Source organism: Aquarana catesbeiana, linkage group LG13 (genome assembly GCF_042186555.1).
Source record: "Aquarana catesbeiana isolate 2022-GZ linkage group LG13, ASM4218655v1, whole genome shotgun sequence".
Taxonomy (NCBI): domain Eukaryota; kingdom Metazoa; phylum Chordata; class Amphibia; order Anura; family Ranidae; genus Aquarana; species Aquarana catesbeiana.
In genome coordinates this window covers 21,085,729-21,110,261 of record NC_133336.1, presented here as the reverse complement: position 1 = coordinate 21,110,261, position 24,533 = coordinate 21,085,729, and the positions used below count along the sequence as shown (strand labels likewise).

General features: G+C 43.6%; 1 protein-coding gene across 1 annotated transcript in view; it reads left to right on the top strand.

Moving 5' to 3' along the window:
- Positions 1 to 24,533, top strand: part of TDP1 (tyrosyl-DNA phosphodiesterase 1) — a 143,550-nt gene that overhangs the window by 89,737 nt on the left and 29,280 nt on the right. Inside the window, exon 14 of the mRNA XM_073610531.1 lies at positions 15,081 to 15,183. Within this exon, the coding sequence (XP_073466632.1) occupies positions 15,081 to 15,183 (103 nt within the window). The remainder of the gene's footprint in view (positions 1 to 15,080; positions 15,184 to 24,533) is intronic.

Here is a 24,533-nt window from a genome sequence, read left to right as displayed (position 1 = left end):
TACTATCCCCATCATTACACAGCCCCCCCCCCCATACTACTCCCATCATTACACAGGACCCCCCCCCCTTACTATCCCCATCATTACACAGCCCCCCCCCCCCCCCCCCCATACTACTCCCATCATTACACAGGACCCCCTCCCCCTTACTATCCCCATCATTACACAGACCCCCCCCCCCATACTACCCCCATCAAATCTCAGGACTGGATTACAAATCCTTTTGGCAATGAAAATCGCTCCCATAGATGTATCTCCTCTGTGTATTTAGCTGTTCTGCTTTAAATACAAAATAATAGTTTCTCTTCTAGAAGTATAGAGTAATATATCTGTGCTTTGTGGGCGGATTAGACAATGAACAAGCAGCTAAGCCATTAGCACAATGTTTGTACCTGTTGTACAGGATATACTGTATTCTCTCTCTCTCTCAAGATTTATTGCAGCCTTTAATCTGACAGCAGGGCTGATTTTAAAAGCATTTTTCAAAAGCGGATTCTGCTTTTCAATAGAATTCCTTCAAATGCTGTAAGTAGAGATAATGAATCGCCCATACAGCTGAGAAGCGGCTCCAGCCCGTGTGCCCGGGACTCGTGTTATGTTGCTGATGATAATATGATATAAATAAATCTGGAGGATCTATGATGGTACACAGATACCGTTCTAATTCCAGGGATACCATCTTGATGTCGTAAGGGTCTGGTTGGTTTGTAAAGTGTGGGGGGAAAAAATGGTATTTTGGACGCAAAGGATGCAGCCTACAGCTCTGTGCCAGCAGCCTTTGAATCTCAATGACGGGCTGAAATACGCTGCGGCTGGACACTGTTCTGAGCGGCACTCGCATTTCGGGCTGTATGTGTTCTGGGATGTATGACCCGAATGCCGGAATTCCAAGTCCTTAGACTGGAGTACCACTAAAAACTATATAGCTATCATCACAAACACTATATTGACAAAAGTATTGCCTTTACACGCACGTGAACTTTACCGCTATTTTCTTTTTTTATTGATTTTCATATTGCAAAATTTAAAAGCATACAACATCATGAATTGACATGTAGTATCGCATAATACAAAAAAAAAAAACTATTGTTATTTTATATTTCCTCTCCCACCCTCCCACCCAATCTGCTACCACCCTCCCACCCAATCTGCTCCCACCCAATCTGCTCCCACCCAATCTGCTCCCACCCAATCTGCTCCCACCCAACCTGCTCCCACCCAATCTGCCACACACCATCCAAACATTAATTATACATATCTAATTGTCTATTATCTATCAAAAATAGGCAAAGATAGAGAAGAAACCCACTCTGTGGGCAGAGAAATGATGTAGGAAAGAAAGCACAAAAAGTACAAAGGTGGCAGGGATGGGAGTATGGTGGGGAGCGGGGGAGGAATTCTCCCCAGCTCCCCGCCGTCCCCTCATAAGGGACATCCCATCTTCTCCAACCAAGGTCTCCTCCACAATCTCACAAACTTTCTGAGGTTATTTTGCCTGATATATGCCACTCTCTCACTCCGAACCATTGAATTGATAGTCTCAATGCAATTCTTCACAGTTGGGGGGGGGGGGAACTGTGCCTGCCATGTCGCTTGGAACAGACATCTCAGTACTGCTACAGTAGAACCGGGCAGAACTCTATCTTCCTCCAAGCTCCCACACACGCACATGAACTTTAATGGCATCCCAGTCTTAGTCCGTAGGGTTTAATATTGAGATGAAGTCGTCCTGGGGCACAGGCGGCGTACTGACTCACCGCAATGGATGCAATACAAGAAACGACCACACCTCGTTCTGAGCTTTGGGCAGTCGCTGTATGCAATGCTCCATTTTGAAAAAGGGACAATACCCATACATAAAAGAGAAAGCAAAAAAAAAAAATCACTATAGCTGATTCCACTGTTTTAAAGGAACCCAATGAGTGGAACAACAATGAGTGGTTACAAAGGCGCAACCAAAATTTAACTGGGCTAGCATCCAACTATCCCTGTACAGATTTATGCTTGTATACCATTATGGTGCTGGGACCTCGGCATATCATAATTAGATCTCATGAGCATTCAATTCATCCCAAATACAGTAGATGATAATAAGCAGAACATCCGCTATAAATTATTTTCATGTTGCAGTGAAAAGGTTGATCGAATTATTCCCTACATATATCTAAAAGAGAGCGGAAGATGGTTGAAAGTCTTGTAGGGAGACACCTGCCCTGGAGGGCAACAGCGGCTTCTATTGGAAATAATAACAGCAAAAATTGTAATGGTAGGTAGACCGCTCCACTCTGGTAGCTGTATTAGTAGGGGCAGCAGTTCCATTCACAACCTACAGCCATCTGCGTGGGACCACCCAAGAACTCTGGGTGTAAAAAACATCAGAAGCTTAAGGGCTCATGCTCAGGGCGGGTTGACTCATACACTGTAAAAACCCGGAATTTTTGAGTTCCAGGGAGGTACAGGTTCAGAGTACAGCCACCACATAATTTAGCCTGTCATTGATTTTGACAGGCTGTTGGCAGCGGGCTGTACTCTGAACCTGTACCCTCCTGCCACTCAAAAATGTCAGGTTTTTACAGTGTATGAGCCAAACCACCCTGAGCATGAGCCCTTAGGCTTCTGATGTTTTTTACACCCCAGACAAAACCATCAAGGAAAAAATCAATGACAGGCTGAAATACAATCAAACTTGCGTTTTAGGGCCATATGTGTTCAGGGACATATGACCGGATTGCAGGAACTCCATGTTCAGGCTGTACTGACCCATAATCAACCACCACTCACAGAACAGCGTACTGCCGCTGCATATTGCAGCCTGTCATTGATTTTGACAGGCTGCTGGCAGCGGACTGTACCTGTGCTGCCCTTGTGCCCAAAAAAACAGTTCCAGCCAAACCGCCCTGTGCATTAGCCCTTAAGCTGTTTGATCTTTTATACCCCAGACAAAAGCATCAATAAAACCTATAGTCAGACCAGCTTTGGGGTCAAAAGCAGCCCCCCCATCTGCCATGTCCACCTTCTTTTGTCTTTATTTTACTGGTCCTAATCCAGCTTAGAAAAGAAGCTTATACACCGCAGTATATTGTCAAAAGTTTGTCAAGTTCTTTTCATACATTGAAACATTGCATCTTCCACACCCCGCAGGCAATGTCATCCACACGCTGGATAAAGGAGAGGAGTTTCCACTGTACAATGCTGGCGTCCTCATTGTTCTCCGGGAAATCTCATCATCTCAAGCAGAGTTCAATAGGAATATGTTAGATCTTTCCAAGTCGAAATAACTGAATACTTCCTAAGGGAAAACATTGGATTTCTCTGTTCTCCGAGCTCGGTTGCTGTTTTGACGTATATATCGATTTTTTTCTTTTCTTGTTTTATGAGTAATCTACTGCTAAATGTTTACTTTCTAGATTTTTCTGAGAAGCAATACTCATTGGCAAACGTCTACGGACACCTAATGAGATTGTTGGCCATTCCATTCCCAAACCATGGCCAGTAATTTTGGCCCCCCCCCCCATGGCCATTAATATGGAGTTGCTCCCATTTGTGGCTATAACATCCTCCGCTCTTCTGGGAAGGCTTTCCACAAGATTTTGGAACATGTCTGTTGGGACTTGCACCCATTTGTGAGGTCAGTGGCTGCTGTTGGATGAAAAGACTTGGCTCACATTTGGGATTCTAGTTCATCCCAAAGGTGTTCAGTAGGGTTGAGGTCAGGGCTGTGTGCAAAATCTTGAGTTCCGCCATACCAAACTGCTTAAACAATGTCTTTATGGAGTTGGATTTGACTCCTGAAGTTTTTGTCATTTACACAGGGTTAGGATTGGGCTTCCAATACTAACAAAGTGGTGGTTTCATTACACAGGCATGGCCCAGTGGTGTCACCATCAGAAAACCTGTCCTGATAAATGCCATGCAGCCATCGGCGGAGTGCATGTAGGCATTCAGTTCCCAAACCATGGCCAATAACATGGAATTGCACCCCAACCCTTCATTTTTTGTGGCTATAACATCCTCCGCTCTTCTGGAAAGACTTTCCACAAGATTTTGGAACATGTCTGTTGGGACTTGCACCCATTTGTGAGGTCAGTGGCTGATGTTGGATGAAAAAACTTGGCTCACATTTGAGATTCTAGTTCATCCCAAAGGTGTGTTCAGTAGGGTTGAGGTCAGGGCTCTGTGCAGAATCTTGAGTTCCTCCACACCAAACTGTTTAAACAATGTCTTTATGGAGTTGGATTTGCTCCTGAAGTTTTTGTCATTTACACAGGGTTAGGATTGGGCTTCCAATACTAACCAAGTGGTGGTTTCAGTACACATTACACAGGCATGGTCCAGTGGTGTCACCATCAGAAACCCTGTCATGATAAATGCCATGCAGCCTTCGGCGGAGTGCATGTAGGCATTCATTTCCCAAACCATGGCCACTAACATGGAATTGCACCCCAACCTTCATTTTTTGTGGCTATAACATCCTCCGCTCTTCTGGGAAGACTTTCCACAAGATTTTGGAACATGTCTGTTGGGACTTGCACCCATTTGTGAGGTCAGTGGCTGATGTTGAATGAAAAGACTTGGCTCACATTTGGCATTCTAGTTCATCCCAAAGGTTTTCAGTAGGGTTGAGGTCAGGGCTCTGTGCAGAATCTTGAGTTCCTCCACACCAAACTGCTTAAACAATGTCTTTCTGGAGTTGGATTTGCCTCCTGAAGTTTTTGTCATTTACACAGGGTTAGGATTGGGCTTCCAATACTAACCAAGTGGTGGTTTCAGTACACATTACACAGACATGGCCCAGTGGTGTCACCATCAGAAACCCTGTCATGATAAATGCCATGCAGCCATCGGCGGAGTGCATGTAGGCATTCAATTCCCAAACCATTGCCAATAACATGGAATTGCACCCCAACCCCCCATTTTTTTGTGGCTATAACATCCTCCAATCTTCTGGGAAGACTTTCCACAAGATTTTGGAGTGTCTGTTGGAATGTGTGCCCATTTGTGAGGTCAGGTCTTGATGTTGGATGAGAAGACTTGGCTCACGATCGGCATTCCAATTTATCACAAGGCTGTTCAGTAGGGTTTAAGGTCAGGGCTCTGTGCAGACTCTCAAGCTCCTCCACACCAAACCAATGTCTTTATGGAGCCGGATTTTGCCTCCAGATGTTTGTCATTTCCATAGGGTCACGATGGGGCTTCCAATGGAGCTGGTTTGAGCACACATTACAGTGGCGAGGTCCGTTGTTGTCACCATCAGAAAACCTGCTCTGATAAATGCAATGCAGCAGTCTCTGGAGGGCATGAAGACAAGAAATGACTGTTATAGATTGCAGGAGATAGCAGCACTGAGATTACAACAGAGAATAAAAACTGTTAAAACCACAAATTTTATTGTTGTTAAAACAATTGCAATGGCTTATGCTAAACAGTGCGCAGAGCGAGCAATATATCAGGGGGTTTCCTCTACTGTAAATATTATATTATTATACCCGCTTGCTGTCTTCTGACCAATAATTGGCCTCCATTGTCCTTTGCATGTGTGATTCTCCCACCCCTTGTATGCCAAGTGGTCAATCCCGGTTCATTAACACAACATTTTAGCGCAACCTCCTTTCATCAGCGAGTTATTGTGTGTTACACGCGGCGTTCTTCATTGAACTGAACTGCGGGAACCGCATTCCATAATTAGTCTCCAGTGGCTGCTATGGCAACTCCAATTTGTTTGAGGATTCTAAATATTCCAAGTGCCAATGCCCCTTAGGCGCAAGTCATCGGCATCCGGCAACCATCCATCATCCAAACAGGGATTCATTACATACTTTGTTCTCAGCCAATGAGCCTCTCCTGGGCCTGCAAACAAAGTGAGAAATACAAATTCCCCTTTCTGCCGCCGGCTTCCTGCTCGATCGATCCCCTTTTTTAGTTTTGCTAATTTTCTCAGTATTTTTTTATTTTGCCTTTTCATGGCGTATTCCTAGCCCTAAATTTGTGTTCGCCCTCTTGCTAGCTCTGTATCCCCACCAGAAATGACCATGCTGCATGAGCCTTAAAGGGTAACTCCACTTCCGTAAGTGAAAAAAAATAGAAAATAAAGAAAAAATAATACAGCTTGTACAATTGCGATACAAGTCATATTGTAAGTGAATGTTGTTATTAAAAATTGTCTATTTCCCAAAGACAACTTCTGGATATGACACTGAGCACGTGCACTCAACGTCTTTGGTGGACCATGACGAGGCCTGTTCTGAGTAGAACCTGTCCTGTTAAACCGCTGTATGGTCTTGGCCACCGTGCTGCATCTCAGTTTCAGGGTCTTGGCAATCTTCTTATAGCCTAGGCCATCTTTATGTAGAGCAACAATTCTTTTTTTTCCAGATCCTCAGGGAGTTCTTTGCCATGAGGTGCCATGTTGAACTTCCAGTGACCAGTATGAGAGAGTGAGAGCGATAAAACCAAATTTAACACACCTGCTCCCCATTCACACCTGAGACCTTGTAACACTAACAAGTCACATGACACCGGGGAGGGAAAATAGCTAATTGGGCCCAATTTGGACAGTTTCACTTAGGGGTGTACTCACTTTTGTTGCCAGCGGTTTAGACATTAATGGCTGTGTGTTGAGTTATTTTGAGGGGACAGCAAATTTACACTGTTATACAAGCTGTACACTCACTACTTTACATTGTAGACAAGTGTCATTTCGTCAGTGTTGTCACATGAAAAGATAGAAGAAAATATTTACAAAAATGTGAGGGGGGGGGTGGGTGTAGGTTGAGTCATAGCCCCTGACTTTATATATTTTAAGAATTTTTATTGAAGTAACAAGATATTGTTGTACAAGGTACATTAAAAAAAATGTGAGGGGTGTACTCACTTTTGTGAGATACTTTATATCGGCCTAAACTGATGAAGAAATTTTTTATTTTTTTTTTTTTTAATTTTGCGAAATTTAATATAGCAAAAAGTAAAAAAAATGTGTTTTTTTCAAAATTGTCACTCTTCTTTTGTTTATAGCGCAAAAAAAAAACCAAAAAAAAAACCACAGAGGTGATCAAATACCACCAAAAGAAATCCCTATTTGTGGGAAAAAAGGACATCAATTTTGTTTGGGTACAACGTCGCACGACCGCGCAATTGTCAGTTAAAGCGACGCAGTGCCGAATCGCAAAAAATGGCCTGGTGAAAAATCCTTCCTGGAAAAAAGTCAGTTTTTTTTCTTTTTTTTTTTTTTTTTTTAATAATTGATTTTTATCCACCGTGGAAGCAATCTGTATGGCCGTCCTGAGTGTGAACCCCCTTTATGAGCTCCCAGCCATGTTTTCCAGGCTCTGCTGTCCCACCTACAGACCGGGGACCGGCATGATGGGTGCTGTGGGGTAATGGAGAAGGAGACCAGTGAACACGGCATTCACACATCTCCCCCACCTAGTAAGATCCCGGATGTGATGACTATTACATCACATGACTATCACATCACTTCCTGATTGGCCAGTCTCTTTCCCCGGTCGCTGTGGCTGGGAAAGAAGCTCATGGAATATGATCTGTGCACCATTAGCTTCAATGGAGGACAGGTGGAGACATCAGGGGTATAAAAGGCCCATAATGTCTTATTAAAGAACCTGTCACAGAAAAGTCGTATCCCATAGGGGACTAAGCAGTGTGCTTTGCTTTTTTTCCACAAGAAAATCCTTTCTCATATTCTTCCTCATAGAAGGAACTTATTCAGTCCTACTTTTTACCTTCCTAGTGCTGTTTTTAGTGGTGCACCAAAATAAAAATTCCGATGCAGAAAGTTCAGGATGCACTTGGCCAAAAAAACGAAATAGAGAGTTAAAAAAAAAAAAATCCAAAAAAAATTAAATTAATGGAGCTGGCGTTTTTGCATTGAAGTCAATAGGACACGATTTTGCATTGCAGTCAATGGGACGGGATTTTGCATTGCAGTCAATGGGATGCCATTTTGCATTGCAGTCAATGGGATAGGATTTTGCATTGCAGTTAATAAGGGGAATTTTTGCATTGCAGTCAATGGGATGCAAATTTGTATTGCAGTCGATGAGACGCAATTTTGCATTGAAGTCAGTGGGATGTGATTTTGTATTGCAGTCAATGGGACAGGATTTTGCATTGCAGTCAATGGGATGCGATTTTTGTATTGGAAGTCAATCATGATTTTGCATTGCAGTCAATGGGATGGATTTTGCATTGCAGTCAATAGAGGGAATTTTTGCATTACAGTCCATGGGATGCGAATATATATTGCAGTCAATGAGATGCAATTTTGCATTGAAGTCAATGGGACGTGATTTTGCATTGCAGTCAATGGGATGCGATTTTTGTATTGGAAGTCAATCATGATTTTGCATTGCAGTCAATGGGACACATTTTTGTCTTGCAGTCAATGATGCGATTTTTCATTGAAGTCATTGGAACCCGATTTTTCATTGAAGTCAATGGGATACGATTTTGTATTGCAGTCAGTGGGATGCGATTTTGTATTGCAGTCAATGGGATGCAATTTTGCATTGCAGTCAATAGGATAGGATTTTGCATTGCAGTCAATAGGGGGCATTTTTGCATTGCAGTCAATGGCAGTCAATTCAGTCAATCAGTCAATTGCAATTTTGCATTACAGTCCATAATATGCGATTTTGTCTTGCAGTCAATGGGATGCGATTTTGCGTTGCAGTCAATGGGACGCGATTTTGCGTTGCAGTCAATGGGACGCGATTTTGCATTGCAGTCAATAGGACGCGATTTTACATTGCAGTCAATGGTGTGCGATTTTGCATGGCAGTCAATAAGGGGCATTTTTGCATTGCAGTCAATGGGATGCGATTTTTTTTTTTGTATTGCAACCAATCACAATTTTGCATTACAGTCCATGGGACGTGTTTTTTGCATTGAAGTCAATGAGAAGCGATTTTGCCCTGCAGTCAATGGGACGGGATTTTGCATTGCAGTCAATAGGACATGTTTTTGCATTGCAGTCAGTAGGGGGCATTTTTGCATTGCAGTCAATGGGTTGCGATTTTGTTATGGAAGTCAATTTCGATTTTGTATTGCAGTCAATGGGACATGATTTTGCCTTGCAGTCAATTGGATGCGATTTTGCATTGAAGTCAATGGATTTGCCTTTAGTAAATAACCCCCAATATATTGAAACGCTGCCTGTACCAGCAGATTCTCAATGGGGCTGTCAGCCGACGAAAAAAAATAGGTAGTACTACGTATTACCAGAGGGGGGGGGCGGACTTTTTAGGCTGAGAAACACTGGAGAGGAAGTAACAGTATAAAAATATACATTTATTGAAGGTTACAAATACATAAAAGTAAGAATGAAGATTATAACATAAATGCATCTATGAATATTGTGCGGTGAGCCCTTGTATGTCTACGCGTTTCACCGATGGGCTTCCTCAGGACACAGCCAAGGTTCGCAGACGAGACAGATAAGAGAACATGTTTCTCCATCTGAAATGAGATATAATGTCATTAGACACACATAACTAACACATAAACAAACTCTTCAAGATGAAAATCATGCGCTAAGCAATTGCGAGTGCAGCCGACACCACAGGGCCAGTCCGGGCTCGGGCAAGGTTTGCGACAATGAAGTCAGGATCTGCCCACTTGCCTGGACCGGCGCCCGGCTCAGCTTCTCAGCGGGCCGCTGAGAGCCTGGGCCAGCCGCTTCCGCCCCCTCCGCCTCCACAGCCTAGGGCTCCATTGAGTGTGGGGGGGGGACAGAGCAGACAGCAGTGACTGACAGTCACCAGCTCTCTTCTCACGGAGCCCTGGGAACTGAGCGATCGGCGGTGTTTGATTGCTCGGTTCTCAGTGTTAGAGTTGGCGGAGGACAGATGCAGCAACCACCTAGGTAAGTATGATTCTACAAAGAAAAAAATACCCATACTTCTCTTTTAACCACTTGCCGACTGCTGTCAGCATATACACGTCTGGGCAAAGTAACGTATGGGTATGTTACTTTGAATTTCCCGTCGTGCGCGCGCACCTACTGCGAGCTCCGTGACCGTGCCCGCGGGACCCGCGGACTCGATCGCCGCTGGTATTCCCGCGATCGTGTCACAGAGCTAAAGAACAGGGAAATGCCAATGTAAACAGCATCTCCCCGTTCTGCCTAGTGACAGGACACCGATCGTCTGCTCCCTGTCATCGGGAGCAGCGATCAGTGATGTTTCACAGTAAGCCACACCCCTAACAGTTAGAATCACTCCCTAGGACACACTTAACCCCTTCCCGCCCCCTAGTGGTTAACCCCTTCACTGCCAGTGACATTTTTACAGTAATCAATGCATTTTTATAGCACTGATCGCTGTATAAATGCCAATGGTCCCAAAAATGTGTCAAAATTATCCAATGTGTCCGCCATAATGTCGCAGTCACAATAAAAATCGCAGATCGCCGCCATTACTAGTAAAAAAAAAATAATTAAAAATAAAAATGCCATAAAACTATCCCCTATTTTGTAAACGCTATAACTTTTGCGCAAACCAATCAATATACGCTTATTGCGATTTTTTTTTTTTTTTTTTTTTTTTTTTTTACCAAAAATATGTAGAAGAATACGTATCAGCCTAAACTGAGGGGGGGAAATTTTTTTTTATATATTTTTGGGGGATATTTATTATAGCAAAAAGTAAAAAATAATGCGTTTTTTTTTTTTCAAAATTGTCGCTCTATTTTTGTTTATAGCGCAAAAAATAAAAACCGCAGAGGCGATCAAGTACCACTAAAAGAAAGCTCTATTTGTGGGGGAAAAAGGACGTCAATTTTGTTTTGGCGCAACGTAGCACGACCGCGCAATTGTCAGTTAAAGCGACGCAGCGCCGCATCGCAAAAAGTGCTCTAGCCAGGAAAGGGGTAAATGGTTAAGGTAAAACAAAAAGAACCAGAAAACCTCTTTTTGAGAGTTATTTTCACTTAAAGCCCAACTCGAGGCAGTCAATGTTGTTCCTATACCAGAATCCCCTTGGCAGGCCGCCATTGCTCCGGTATCTGCCAGGAGGGTCCAATAACAGTCTCCGCACATGAGTCGGCACAGGGAGAGTAAATGCTGTTTTAATGCATTTTACCACCATGGCCTCTCAGTCGACTTTTCCACTCCTCTGCTCGGCGTTGGGGGTTCAAGCTGCTCCATTCAGATATTTGTGCCTGACACTCAATGGGGTTCACAGCAGAATTTCCAGACTCCCAATATGGGGGGGTTATTGGCCGCATCAAACGTGTTGTACCCGGACAATGCCTGACCTTTCAGAGAAAACCTAAGAGTGTTTGTTTTATAGAAATAGACCTGGATCCGATACCTCTATGTCATTAATAGCACTTAGAATTGATTAGCAGAACTCGGAAATTGGTGCAGAAACCAAGAGGATGTAGGCTTTAAATAGCTGCCGTTAAGAAAAAAAAAAAGAAAAGTCTTAATTGAAACACTGAGCGGAAGTACTCTCCATGCCCCCCCCCTATATATTGCTCTATAATTTGAGCTCAGGAGCTGGAACATGCATGCATATTACATGTTGGCCTGTTCAGTCGTTTAACTTGCAGCTGGGCCTCTTGGGCATCGCTGCCCCCCGCCGCCGGGCAGCAACACAGGGTAAGGGGGGGGGGGTGCACTGTGATGTGAGAGGGGGTGGGGAACTCTTGACTTCTAAGGGCGGAGGGTCTCTTGACCACTGATTTAAAGGGGGGAGTAGGGTGCTTTTTGCTTATCTAGTCTTGCAGATACAGCCGGCCCTTTGAGGGAAACCATAATGCTAATACGGCCCGCAGTTTGATACTCCTTCTCTAGCCACTTAAAGACCAGGACTCTTTTTCAGACTCGGTGTTTACAAGTTAAAAACAAGGTTTTCTTTAGAAAAATACTTAGAACCCCCAAACGTTATTTTTTTCTAACACCCTAGAGAATAAAATGGCAGTCATTGCGATACTTTTTGTCACATCGTATTTGCGCAGCGGTCTTACAATCGCACTTTTTTTTTTTGGAAAAAAATTCACTTTTTTTAATAAAAAAATAAGACAACAGTAAAGTTAGCCCTTTTTTTTTTTTTTTAATATTGTGAAAGATAATGTTACGCCGAGTAAATTGATACCCAACATGTCACACTTCAAAATTGCGCCCGCTCGTGGAATGGCGTCAAGCTTTTACCCTTAAAAATCTCCATAGGCGACGTTTAAAAAATTCTACAGGATGCATGTTTTGAGTTACAGGTCTAGGACTAGAATTATTGCTCTCGCTCTAACGATCGAGGCGATACCTCACATGTGTGGTTTGACCACCGTTTTCATATGCGGGCGCTACTCACGTATGCGTTCGCTTCTGCGTGCGAGCTCGACGGGACGGAGGGCTTTAAAAAATCCTTTTTTTTTTCTTATTTATTTTACTTGATTTTATTTATTTTTTCACTGTTTTAAAAAAAAAAAAAAAAAATTGGATCACTTTTATTCCTATTACAAGGAATGTAAACATCCCTTGTAATAGAAAAAAAGCATGACAGGACCTCTTAAATATGAGATCTGGGGTCAGAAAGTCCTCAGATCTCATATTTGGACTTAAATGCAATTAAAAAAAAAATAAAAAAATTGTCATTTGAAAAAATGACAACAGAAAAATGGTCCTTTAAGACGTATGGGCGGAAGTGACGTTTTGACGTCGCCTCCGCCCTGCTATAGTATGGAGACGGGCGGGGGCCATCTTCCCCTCACTTGTCTCCATACCCAGCCACGGACAGGTCCCGATCGCCTCCGCCGCTGCCGACGGCTCCGGTAAGCGTCGAAGGGCGCGGGAGAGCAGCAGGAGGGGGGTGGCCCCTCTTCCACCCCCGATAACAGTGATCTCGCGGCGAATCCGCCGCAAAGACCACCATTATCGTAAACGGGACCGCCGGCTCAAAAGATGGATACCTCGATTGTGGCAGCAGCTGCTGCCGTTACCGAGATATCCATCTTTAAACTGCCGACCTATATGTACAGGAGACGGTCGGCAAGTGGCTAGAGAAACCCTAGTTGTGGAAAACCCTGGACTAGATATATTAATCTGTAGTTCCTTCTCCTTCTTGCTTTCTCCTGTTACATTATATACAGTGCCTTGAAAAAGTATTCATACCTCCTTGAAATTTCCCACATTTTGTCATGTTGCAATCAAAAACGTAAATGTATTTTATTGGGATTTTATGAGATAGACCAACACAAAGTGACACATAATTGTGAAGTGGAAGGAAAATGATAAATGGATTTCAACATTTTTTACAAATAAATATGTGAAAAGTGTGGCGTGCATTTGTATGGCGCCCCCCGGAGTCAATACTTTGTAGAACCTCCTTTCCCTGCAATTACAGCTGCAAGTCTTTTTGGGGATGTCTCTACCAGCTTTGCACATCTAGAGAGGGACATTTTTGCCCATTCTTCTTTGCAGAATATCTCAAGCTCTGTCAGATTGGATGGAGAGCGTCTGTGAACAGCAATTGTCAAGTCTTGCCACAGATTCTCAATTGGATTTAGGTCTGGACTGTGACTGGGCCATTCTAACACATGAATATGTTTTGATCTAAACCATTCCATTGTAGCTCTGGCTGTATGTTTCGGGTCGTTGTCCTGCTGGAAGGTGAACCTCCGCCCCAGTCTCAAGTCTTTTGCAGACTCTAACAGGTTTTCTTCTAAGATTACCCTGTATTTGGCTCCATCCATCTTACCACCATCTCTGACCAGCTTCCCTGCTGAAGAAAAGCATCCCCACATGATGATGCTGCCACCACCATGTTTCACGGTGGGGATGGTGTGTTCAGGGATGTGCAGTGTTAGTTTTCCGCCACACATATCGTTTTGCTTTTAGGCCAAAAAGTTCAATTTGGGTCTCATCTGACCAGAGCACCTTCTTCCACATGTTTGCTGTGTCCTCCACATGGCTTCTCACAAACAGCAAACAGGACTTCTTATGGTTTTCTTTCAAAAATGGTTTTCTTCTTGTCACTCTTCCATAAAGGGCAGATTTGTGGAGAACACGACTAATAGTTGTCCTGTGGACAGATTCTCCCACCTGAGCTGTGGATCTCTGCAGCTCCTCCAGAGTTACCATGGACCTCTTGGCTCTTCTCTGATGAATGCTCTCCTTGCCCGGCTGGTCAGTTTAGGTGGACGGCCATGTCTTGGTAGGTTTGCAGTTGGGCCATACTCTTTCCATTTTCGGATGATGGATTGAACAGAGCTCCGTGAGATGTTCAAAGCTTGGGATATTTTTTTATAACCTAACCCTGCTTTAAACTTCTCCACAACTTTATCCCTGACCTGTCTGGTGTGTTCCTCGGCCTTCATGATGCTATTTGTTCACTAAGGTTCTCTAACAAACATCGGAGGGCTTCACAGAACAGCTGTATTTATACTGAGATTACATTACACACAGGTGAACTATTTACTAATTAGGTGACTCCTGAAGGCAATTGGTTCCACTAGATTTTAGTTTGGGGTATCGGAGTAAAGGGGGCTGAATACAAATACACGCCACACTTTTCACATATTTATTTGTAAAAAATGTTGAAAACCATTTATCATTTTCCTTCCACTTCACAATTATGTGCCACTTTGTGTTGGTCTATCACATAAAATCCCAATAAAACACATTTACGTTTTTGGTTGTAACACGACAAAATGTGGAAGATTTCAAGGGGTATGAATACTTTTTCAAGGCACTATAACCTAAGAGTATTCTCCTCCCCCTCACTCACTATTGGCTGGCTTCTGAGCCCTTCACTTGTCAGATATAGACACCTATTAGTTGACTCTATCACCCCCAATCTTCCCCTGTGCTCATGGTTACATTGTATCATTACAGAAAAAAAAAAACGCAGAGCAATCAAATTATGGTATTTAATAAATTGACCTCTAAAGTGACTCTGTGCTTTCCCAATACAAGACAAGACAAGAGGTTCCCTTTACATACTCCTTACAGTAAAAGGAGTGATCTACTTTGAGCTGAACACTGATTTATTTCTTGTAAAAGTTCTCTTGAAATGTCTATTTATATTTGTTTTATCATTCTATTTATTTTATTATTATTTTTCTTTTAGTGCAAATCTGTCGAAAGCTGCGTGGGGCTCCCTGGAGAAGAGCGGTGCCCAGCTGTTTATCCGCTCCTATGAGCTGGGAGTCCTTTTCCTGCCATCTGCTTTTGTAAGTTTGTTTTCTCATTAGTAACATTCCATTTTTTTTCTGCCAAACTTGACGTTCTGTAGAGAAAACAATGTGTACAGCAAACACTGGTGTCATGTGGGAGCTGGATAAAACTTTTTTTATTGGTCATTCCACCAGAAACTACCTGTCAGAAACCATGAAATCAGGCCGAGACAGAATCACAGGTAAATCACATTTGTTTAACAATAAAAGTAAAAAAGAACAAACGTAGTCAAAGCATAGCCAAAGTTCAGTAACCGGAACGGATAGTCAGCCAAGCCAGAAGTCAGGGATCGATGTAGTGGAACAGCAAGCAGGATCTGGAGCCAGAAGGGATGTCAGCGAAGCAAGTCTTGAACAGGATCGCAGGAGATAGTTTCTGTGATGTTGACCAAGGCGAAGGCAGAGAACCTCTGGACTGGACGGCTTAAGTAGGCAGGACTGACGAGCAGGATATCATCAACAGCTGAGTAACTGTGGAGAGATAGGAGCTGGCAATTAGCCGACAGCTGAGCGGAGGAGGTAAGTATAACATGTTGTTTTTATAGAAAAGAAAACGAGACTTCACAATCACTTTAAGATCTTGATGTATTTTTTTATATTTAGACAAGCGCAGTCCCCCTGAGGAAGACCGACATTTTTACAGTCGAAACGCGTTGGAACATTATATATCTATATATATAATATATATTATATATATAGATATATATATATAGGGCAGTACATCTGCCTATACTACATATGTTGCCATGTTTGATGGATCACGTGTAAACCAGAGCTCATATTTTTTTTAACACTTTGTGATTTTTAAATATTTGTAAAATAAAAAGATTTTTCATACAATTCTATTTGGTCTAATATCTCATTTTCTGTAAAAGAAAAAAAAAAAACCCTGGGGGAATTTTTCTACTGCTCCTATATCTCTATCCATCCTTTGTACAGCTCTATATCTTTGTATCTAATACATGATATAACTTACTGTGAAGTGCCCGTGTACGACATTACATTAATTTCAGGTTTACTATTCAAGCCTGCGAGGTCGCAGCGGGTTAAAAGTTTCCAGGTATCATTAAGCGCCATTAACTATAACTGTGTTAGAAATCCCGGCCTCATTATATGTCTCCGGAGCTCTGGTACTTACAGAAATATTACACACTCGGCTTCTGTACGCGGGGGCAGTTAACAGACACCTGCTAAGTAAATGACACTCTGTTTACCTTAATACTGCATTAAGCGGTATTTCCTGGCAGCGCTGCGTGAATACTGCGCACTATCTCTAGGTCCCCCCCTCCTAGATAATGGGGTTGTTGAGTGTTCTTCTGTGAGCGCGACGAACCGCAGGGGGGAATAATTTCCTGGGGACAGTCTACCTGTTATCTTAATCTGGAGGAACAGATGCTCTGTGTGATTCCAGGCCATTCTGGCTGCAGGCAGAAGGAATGAAAAAACAAGGAGAGCGGTCACAGGTTGCCTTGACCCCCCCCTCATGGAGCAGGCGGACAAACGGCACAATGGTGACAGCACTCAAAGCAGAACTCAAGAAATATATTTTTACAAAATAAAAAAAAAAAAAGGCACTTCTGTTCAGTTACGTATTCAAAAAACTGAATTGAATTTTGAAATAATTAACCGCTTGCAAACTTTCCCCTATAGCAGATTTACTGCTACAGAGCAGCCATTCTGTGCAGAATCACATATACAGGTGTAACTCCAAAAAATTGGAATATCATCAAAAAGTTTTGCGGGCGGTTTTAACCCCTTTTTCGTCCGCTAGCAGGGGGTTAAAAGCGCCCCGCTAGCAGCTGAGTAGCGCCACTCAAACGACAGTAAAGCGGCGCTTTACCATCAAACGCCCCAGTGTGAAAGCAGCCTTACGGCTAGTGAAAACCCAAAATTCTATATTTTAGAAAATGAGACTGTTGTGAAAAAGTTGAATATTGTAGACTCGTGGTGTCACACTCTAAACAGCTAATTAACTCAAAACACCTGTAAAGGTTTCCTGAGCCTTTAAATGGTCTCTCAGTTAGTAGGTTACACAATTATGCGGCAGACTGCTGACTTGGCAGTTTTCCAGAAGACAGTCATTCACACCCTCCACAAGGAGGGAAAGTTACAAAGGTAATTGCTAAAAAAGCTGGCCGTTTACAGAGTCATGAGAAAGAGCGGAGAGGCACAAAATCCATGTTGCATGAGGCCCAGTGTGAAGTTTCCACATTGAGTGATGATTTGGGGAGCCATGTCATCTGCTGGTGTTGGTCCACTGTGTTTTATCAAGTCTTTATGGAACTTGCACAAAGCAAGGTCCATAAAGACATGGAAGAGCGAGTTTGGGGTGGAGGAACTTGACTGACCTCACCCAATAGAACACCTTTGGGAAGAATTAGAGTGGAGACTGCGAGCCAGACCTTCTCGTCTAACATCAGTGCCTGACCTCACAAATGCTCCTCTGGAAGAATGTTCAAACATTCCCATAGACACCCTCCTAAACCTTGTTTACAGCCCTCCAAGAAGAGTTGAAGCTGTTATAGCTGCAAAGGGTGGGCCAACTCAATATTGAACCCTACGGACTAAGACTGGGATGCCATTAGAGTTCAGTTCATGTGCGTGTAAAGGCAGGCGTCACAATACTTTTGGTAATATAGTGTATGTGCTGGCCGGGAAGGGAGTTCGCCTATGCTCCAAGCAATGGTAGAGAATGATAGGTGTAGCCGGGAAGGTAGTTCGCCTATGCTCCAAGCAATGGTAGAGAATGATAGGTGTAGCCAGGAAGGTAGTTCGTCTATGCTCCAAGCAATGGTAGAGAGTGATAGGTGTAGCCGGGAAGGTAGTTCGCCTATGCTCCAAGCAATGGTAGAGAGTGATAGGTGTAGCCGGGAAGGTAGGTCGCCTATGCTCCAAGCAATGGTAGAGAGTGATAGGTGTCCCGGGAGCCGCACATCAAGTATAAAGCAGTGGATTATCGAGAGGTGATTTTATTTCATTATACATTGGAGCGTTGCACCCTCCACTCCCCGCAGGGATGTGTCATTGTCACTTCCATACACTGGATGAAGGAGAGAAGGTTCCACTTTACATTCAACGCTGGCGTCCTCCATTGTACGCCAGCAAATCTTATCGCAAGCAGAGTTCAGTAGGAATATGTTAGATCTTCTCAAGTCTGAAAACTGAATGCTTCCTTAGGCCCCTTTCACACGATCGGACCGTTCAGGTCCGCCTGTCAGTTTTGACGGCGGACCTGAACGGGCGATCCATGTTAGCCTATGGAGCGTCGGATGTCAGCGGAGACATGTCCGCTGACATCCGACCCCGTCCGATCCGCTAAAAGCAGACGTATGGCTCTACGTCCAGATCCGTCGCTGGCGGATCGGATCGGGTGAGATCTGACGAAAACGGACACGCTGTCCGTTTTCGTCCGATCCCTCCATAGGCGGCAGCGGCGCCTGACAAGCCCCTCCCCGCTCAGTGAGCAGAGAGGGACCTGTCATCCGCCGGCTCAGCGGAGATCAACGGACTGATCTCCCGCTGAGCCGGCGGACCGAGGCGGGCTCCGTAGAAACGGAGCCCGCCTCGTGTGAAAGGGGCCTAAGGGTGAAACAATGGATTTCTCTTTTCTCTGAGCTCAGTTCCTGTATCGATGTTGTATATTTTTCTCTTTTATAATTGTTTTATGACTAATCTATTGCTCAGTCTTTACTTTCCAGCTTGTCTAATTAGCCATACAGTATGTGGCCAAAAGTCTATGAACACCCGACCATCACACCTATACAGGGTTGTTTGGTGTAAAATTACAAAACCATAGCCACCAATATGGAACTGGTCCTTCTTTGTGGCTTTAACAACTTCCACACTTAAAATTTTGCCCATTTCGAGGTCAGGTACTGATGTTGAATGAGAAGACCTGGCTCAAAACTGATGTTCCTCTTCACCCAAAGGGTGGTCAGGAGGATTTAGGTCAGGGCTCTGTGCAGGACACTCAAGTTCCTCCAAACCAAACTGGTCACACCGAATCTTTATGGAGCTGGCTTTGTACACAGGGGCACATTCATACTAAAACCTGTTGCTTTGCCCCAAATGGTGGGCAAAACGCAGATTTTCTTTAAGCACTTCCGGACCGCCGCACGCCGATATACGTCCCAACTTTGAAGAGGGATATCTTTGTTATGGCAGCAGCTAGCTACCATAACCCTGGTATTCTCTTCTTCGGCCGGCGGTCCGGTTTCCGATAATCGTGGTCTCTGCGGCAGATAAAAGATCACTTTTATCGGCGGTGGGAGAGGAGCCCCCCCCCTCCGGCCACGCTCCGGTGCCCTCCGCCGCTTACCGGATCCGTCAGTAGCGGCGGAGGCGAACGGGTCCTTGTCATTGCTGGGTATGGAGATGAGTGAGGGGCAGATGGCCCCCCACCTATCTCCATACCATTGCAGGCCGGTAGCGACGTCAAAACGTTACTTCCGCCCATAGATCTTAGAGGGCCTTTTTTTTTTTTTTCAAATGACTAAATTTTTTATTGCATTTTTTAAATTGCATTGTAGTGTAAATATGAGATCTGATGTGCTTTTGACCACCGGATCTCATATTTAAGAGGTCCTGTCATGCTTTTTTTCTATTACAATGGTCGGTCACCCGCCGTATCCACCGGACATGGGCGATGACAGATCACTGTACCGGCCCGCTGCCCGGTACCATGTGATCGCTGTGGCCTTAGGACACAGCTGATCATAGATCCGAGTAAAGAGCCAATCACAGCAGCCCTTTACCACGTGATCAGTCACAGCTGAGCACAATGTAAACACAAGCCAGTTATCGGCATTCCTTTCCTCACGTTGACAGTGTGAGAAGAGGAGAGCCGATAACCAGCTTGTGTGATAGGAACATCTACGCTGATTATCATTGTTCTGATTATCAGTGCAGTCCCAACAGTGCCCACCAGGGCTGTCAATCACTGCCTCCTTATCAGTGTCGCCTATCGGTGCCCTTCAGTGCCGCCTGATAGCCTGTCAGTACTTCAGGACTGATACATTTTCAGATTTATATTCCAAAGTTTGTGGACTCTATAACTTTCCTACAGATGTGTCAAAATGTGTCAAAAGTGTCCGATGCGTCTGCCGCAATGTCGCAGTCTTAATAAAAAATCGCAGATCGCCACCATTACTAGTAAAAAAAAAAAAATAATAATAATAAAAATGCTATAAATCTATCCCCTATTTTGTAGACGCTATAACTTTTGCGCAAACCAATCAATATACGCTTATTGCAATTTTTTTTTTTTTTTTACCAAAAATATGTAGAAGAATACATATCGGCCTTTTGTGGGGAAAAAAAGGACGTCAATTTTGTTTGGCTACAACGTCACACGGCCGCGCAATTGTCAGTTAAAGCGACGCAGTGCCGAATCGCAAAAAGTGTACTGGTCAGGAGGGGGGGGGGGGTAAATTCTTCCGGGGCTGAAGTAGTTAAGGTACTTATATAGTGCCGTCAATTTACGCGGCGCTTTACATATACATTGTACATTCACATCGGTCCCTACCCTCAAGGAGCTTACACTCTAAGGTCCCTAACTCACAATCATATACTAGGGGCCAATTTAGACAGAAGCCAATTAAAGAGGAGTTCCCATTTTTTTTTTTTTTTTAAATTAAAAGTCAGCAGCTACAAATACTGCAGCTGCTGACTTTTAATAATCGGACACTTACCTGTCCCAGGGTCCAGCGATGTGGGGGGATAGAAGCCCCGCTTGTCTTCCCCCTCCGTTCGGCGGCGCCGGCATTGCAACTGTGGGCGCCCGGCTGTGGCTTCACAGCCGGGCACCCACTGCGCATGCGCGAGCGGCGCCGCGAGCCGTGATTGGCCGCTGAGACATCTGGGACCTGTAATGTGTCCCAGATGATTGACAAGAGGGAGGGGGCAGAGCTGAGTCCTTCCTGCGCCGAGGGGAAGTGATGTCACCAGCCCAGGCACTGAAGGAGGCAGACTACGAGGGACCCCCTAGCAACAGCCATTTAGAGGTGAGTAAAAAAAAAATTTCCACATTTTTTTTTTTAATTATTATTATTTTTTTATTTTTAGGCACATTCATGCATTTATTTATTTTTTTTTGTTGGGTGGAACACCACTTTAACCTACCAGCATGTCTTTGGAGTGTGGGAGGAAACCAGAATACCCGCAGGAAACCCACGCAGGCACAGGGAGAACATGCGACTATCATGTATGTTCCCCCCTCTGCCCCCCAAAGCTCAGGGAAGCAGCATTTTTGCCATAAGCAGAGTGGATGTTATGATAAGAGAACATAAGAAATTGGGGACATATTTTGAAAAAAATACTTTGATAATGAAATTTTCTTTGGTGAAAGCGGATACTTTAAAACAAAAAAAAAGAATTAAAAAAAAAAAAAAAAAAGAAAGAAGAAGAGGGTTTGATAATACTTTAATAACTCTTTTCATATCTTCATAATGGCTTTCATACCATCTGCATTCTTCAATGAAAACTATTTAAAATAAAAATACTTTCAATGGTTTTGGAAAGAATACATAACTGAACAAAAGGCCTTGGATGGTACTTTGAAATGCGTTCTGGGAAGTAAACTGTGTCCTCTGATGGCCAGTCAGGAAACTACAGAGAATAAACGCTCAGGAGACCTATCTACAGATCTACACTCCTAGCAATGTTCTCATTGCCCGATTCTATGAATATGCAATATTTTTATATTTACTCGGCTGCAGCGCCGATTGAAACAACATGTCATCTCCAGATAATACATTCTGATATTCCCTCCTCACCATTAAGAATTCTTCTGCTTTGAATGCTTAATTAAAACATTTTTTTCTTTTTTTTTTTTTTTTGTTCAGACATCTGTTCTGTTTTCACGGAAGAGTCCATAATGAATTTCTTCTCAGAATTCAGAATAAACATTATATAAAAGGTTTATTAAATTTGGCAATGCCGAGATAATAAAGCGCATAACAATCAGGGTTCAGTCTGCTGACAGATATTAGAACACTGCTTTCTGATTGGTTACCCTGCTTGCCTCTTTGCTTTAACCTTTTCGCTGCCAGAGCTTTTTTTTTTTTGCGTTTTTTTTTTTTTTCGTAAACATGTTTAAAAAAATCATTTTAGGCCTGAAGATTACACAAAACCCACAAACATTATATATTTTCTGAAAGAAGACACCCTAGAGAATAAAATAGTGGTAGTTGCAATTTTTTTTCATGTCACACTTTATTACCCCAAAGTAGAGCTGCACGATTGATCATCAAGAATCGTTACTGCGATTTCCCCCCCCCCCCGTTGCGATCTTGACAAAAGTGTTTCACGATTCTTGCTATGCAAAGAATTCTCTCTGCTCTGATGAAGCCACAGCCATCAAAAGAAAGGAAGAAAATAACGGGCAGTCTGCCAAGAATCACAACATTCTTTAGCAGTGGAATGAAGTCTAAACATTGTAACGATTTGTCAAAGGATTATAGTTCGTGTGTAAGGCCCCTTTCACACGAACGGACCGTTGAGGTTTTGACGGCGGACCTGAACGGGCGCTCCATGTTAGTCTATGGAGCGACGGATGTCAGTGGTGACATGTCCGCTGACATCCGACCCGGTCCAATCCGCTAAAAGCAGACGTATGGCCCTACGTCCCTGGCAGATCGGATCGGGTGAGATCTGATGAAAACGGACATACACTCCGATCTCTCCATAGGAAGCAGCGGCGCTCGACAAGCCCCTCCCCACTCAGTGAGCAGAGAGGGACCTGTCATCCGCCGGCTCAGCGGAGATCAACAGAGAGATCTCACGCTGAGCTGGCGGACCGGGGCGGACTCCATGGCAGCGGATCCTCCTCATGTAAATGAGGCCTAAATGAGGAAAGTTTAACCACTTATAAATACTAAACCTCTTTTCTGTTGGTTTCAAGTTAAAATCATTTTTTTTTTGCTAGAAAATTACTTAGAACCCCCAAACATTATATATATTTTTTTAGTAGAGACCCCTAGAGAATAAAATGGTGGTTGTTGCAATATTTTATGTCGCACTGTGTTTGCGCAGCGGTCTTTCAAATGCAATTTTTTTGGGAAAAAATTACTTTAATTAAAAAAAAAAAAAACTAACCAGTAAAGTTAGCCCAATTCCCATTTTGGCCAGAATCGTGCAGCTCTACCGCAAAGGTCTAGGAAACGCAAAATTTCAGTAAAAAACACCAACGTGAATTTTAGGGCAAACAAACACAATAAATTACCCAAATTTTTAGTAAAATATAAAAGACGAGGTTGCGCCGAGTAAATAGATGCCCAACATGCCAAACCTTAAAGCGGAGTTCCACCCAGAAAAACATTTTTACATTTTCACAGTCCTTTATGTGTATTAAAGAAGATTTGGCGTTAAAAAAAAAAAAACAATTTAACTCACCAGAAATGCCCTGTTGCTATGTGGTGGCTCCTAATCTGCCACTTCTGGGTCCGCAGCGCTCCGCATTACTTGGGAAATGTGAGGAGTCATTTCCCAGGAGTCAGCGGGCAGTACTGTGAGAAAAAAAATTTATTTCCCGACAGGAAATGACATGATTTAAGGTGGATCTTCTTGGTTGCCATCACAACGGGGCGGGCACTTCCGACGACGCCACCCGTTGTAACGGCAACATGAGAAGTTCCCTGCGTCGCTTACTGTGCATGCGTGAGAAGGGCTGGTGCATGCAGGTAATACAGCAACACTGTATCCCGGAAGTATATGCTTGTGGGCTTCGCCTGCCCACAACTAAGATGGGAATGCCCCAGCAGGAATATTATACGGTAACTTTTAGAATAAAATAGTAATAAAAGCGGCGCTATTTTTGAGACTAAACAATGTTACTTAAACATTATATGATAGAAAGACATAGATTTAAAAAAAAAACATATGTGGGTGGAACTCCGCTATTTTTGTGCGCCCGTGAAATGGCGACAAACTTCAGTACCCTATATTTTCTATAAGAAGAAAAGAGAAAAAAGGGTCACTAAGTGTAGTAGTTAGATGCAATTTAATATGGCCCCCATAATGGGTTACTCACAAGAGGTGGGCAGTAAACAGGCTCTTCAATATAGATACACTTTAGGGGGGTTCTGTCCATCTAATACTCATGCGCTGAGCAGCGATGTGTCTCGCACTGTGGGGGGAGACAGAAGCTGTAACCGGATGATGGGCACAGAAGCCCTCGAGTGGTTCCGAGTTTTTCGGGATGGACCACAGTGTGGAGCGCAGAGTTGCGCGGATGGTGGAGAGGGTGCTGACGTCACAGGTCCCTGGGTGCTGTGCGACGCGTTTCGAAGCATGCACCGTGCTGTATTCGAGCATGTGCACTCCTTTTGCAAGCTACAGATAGAATGGGG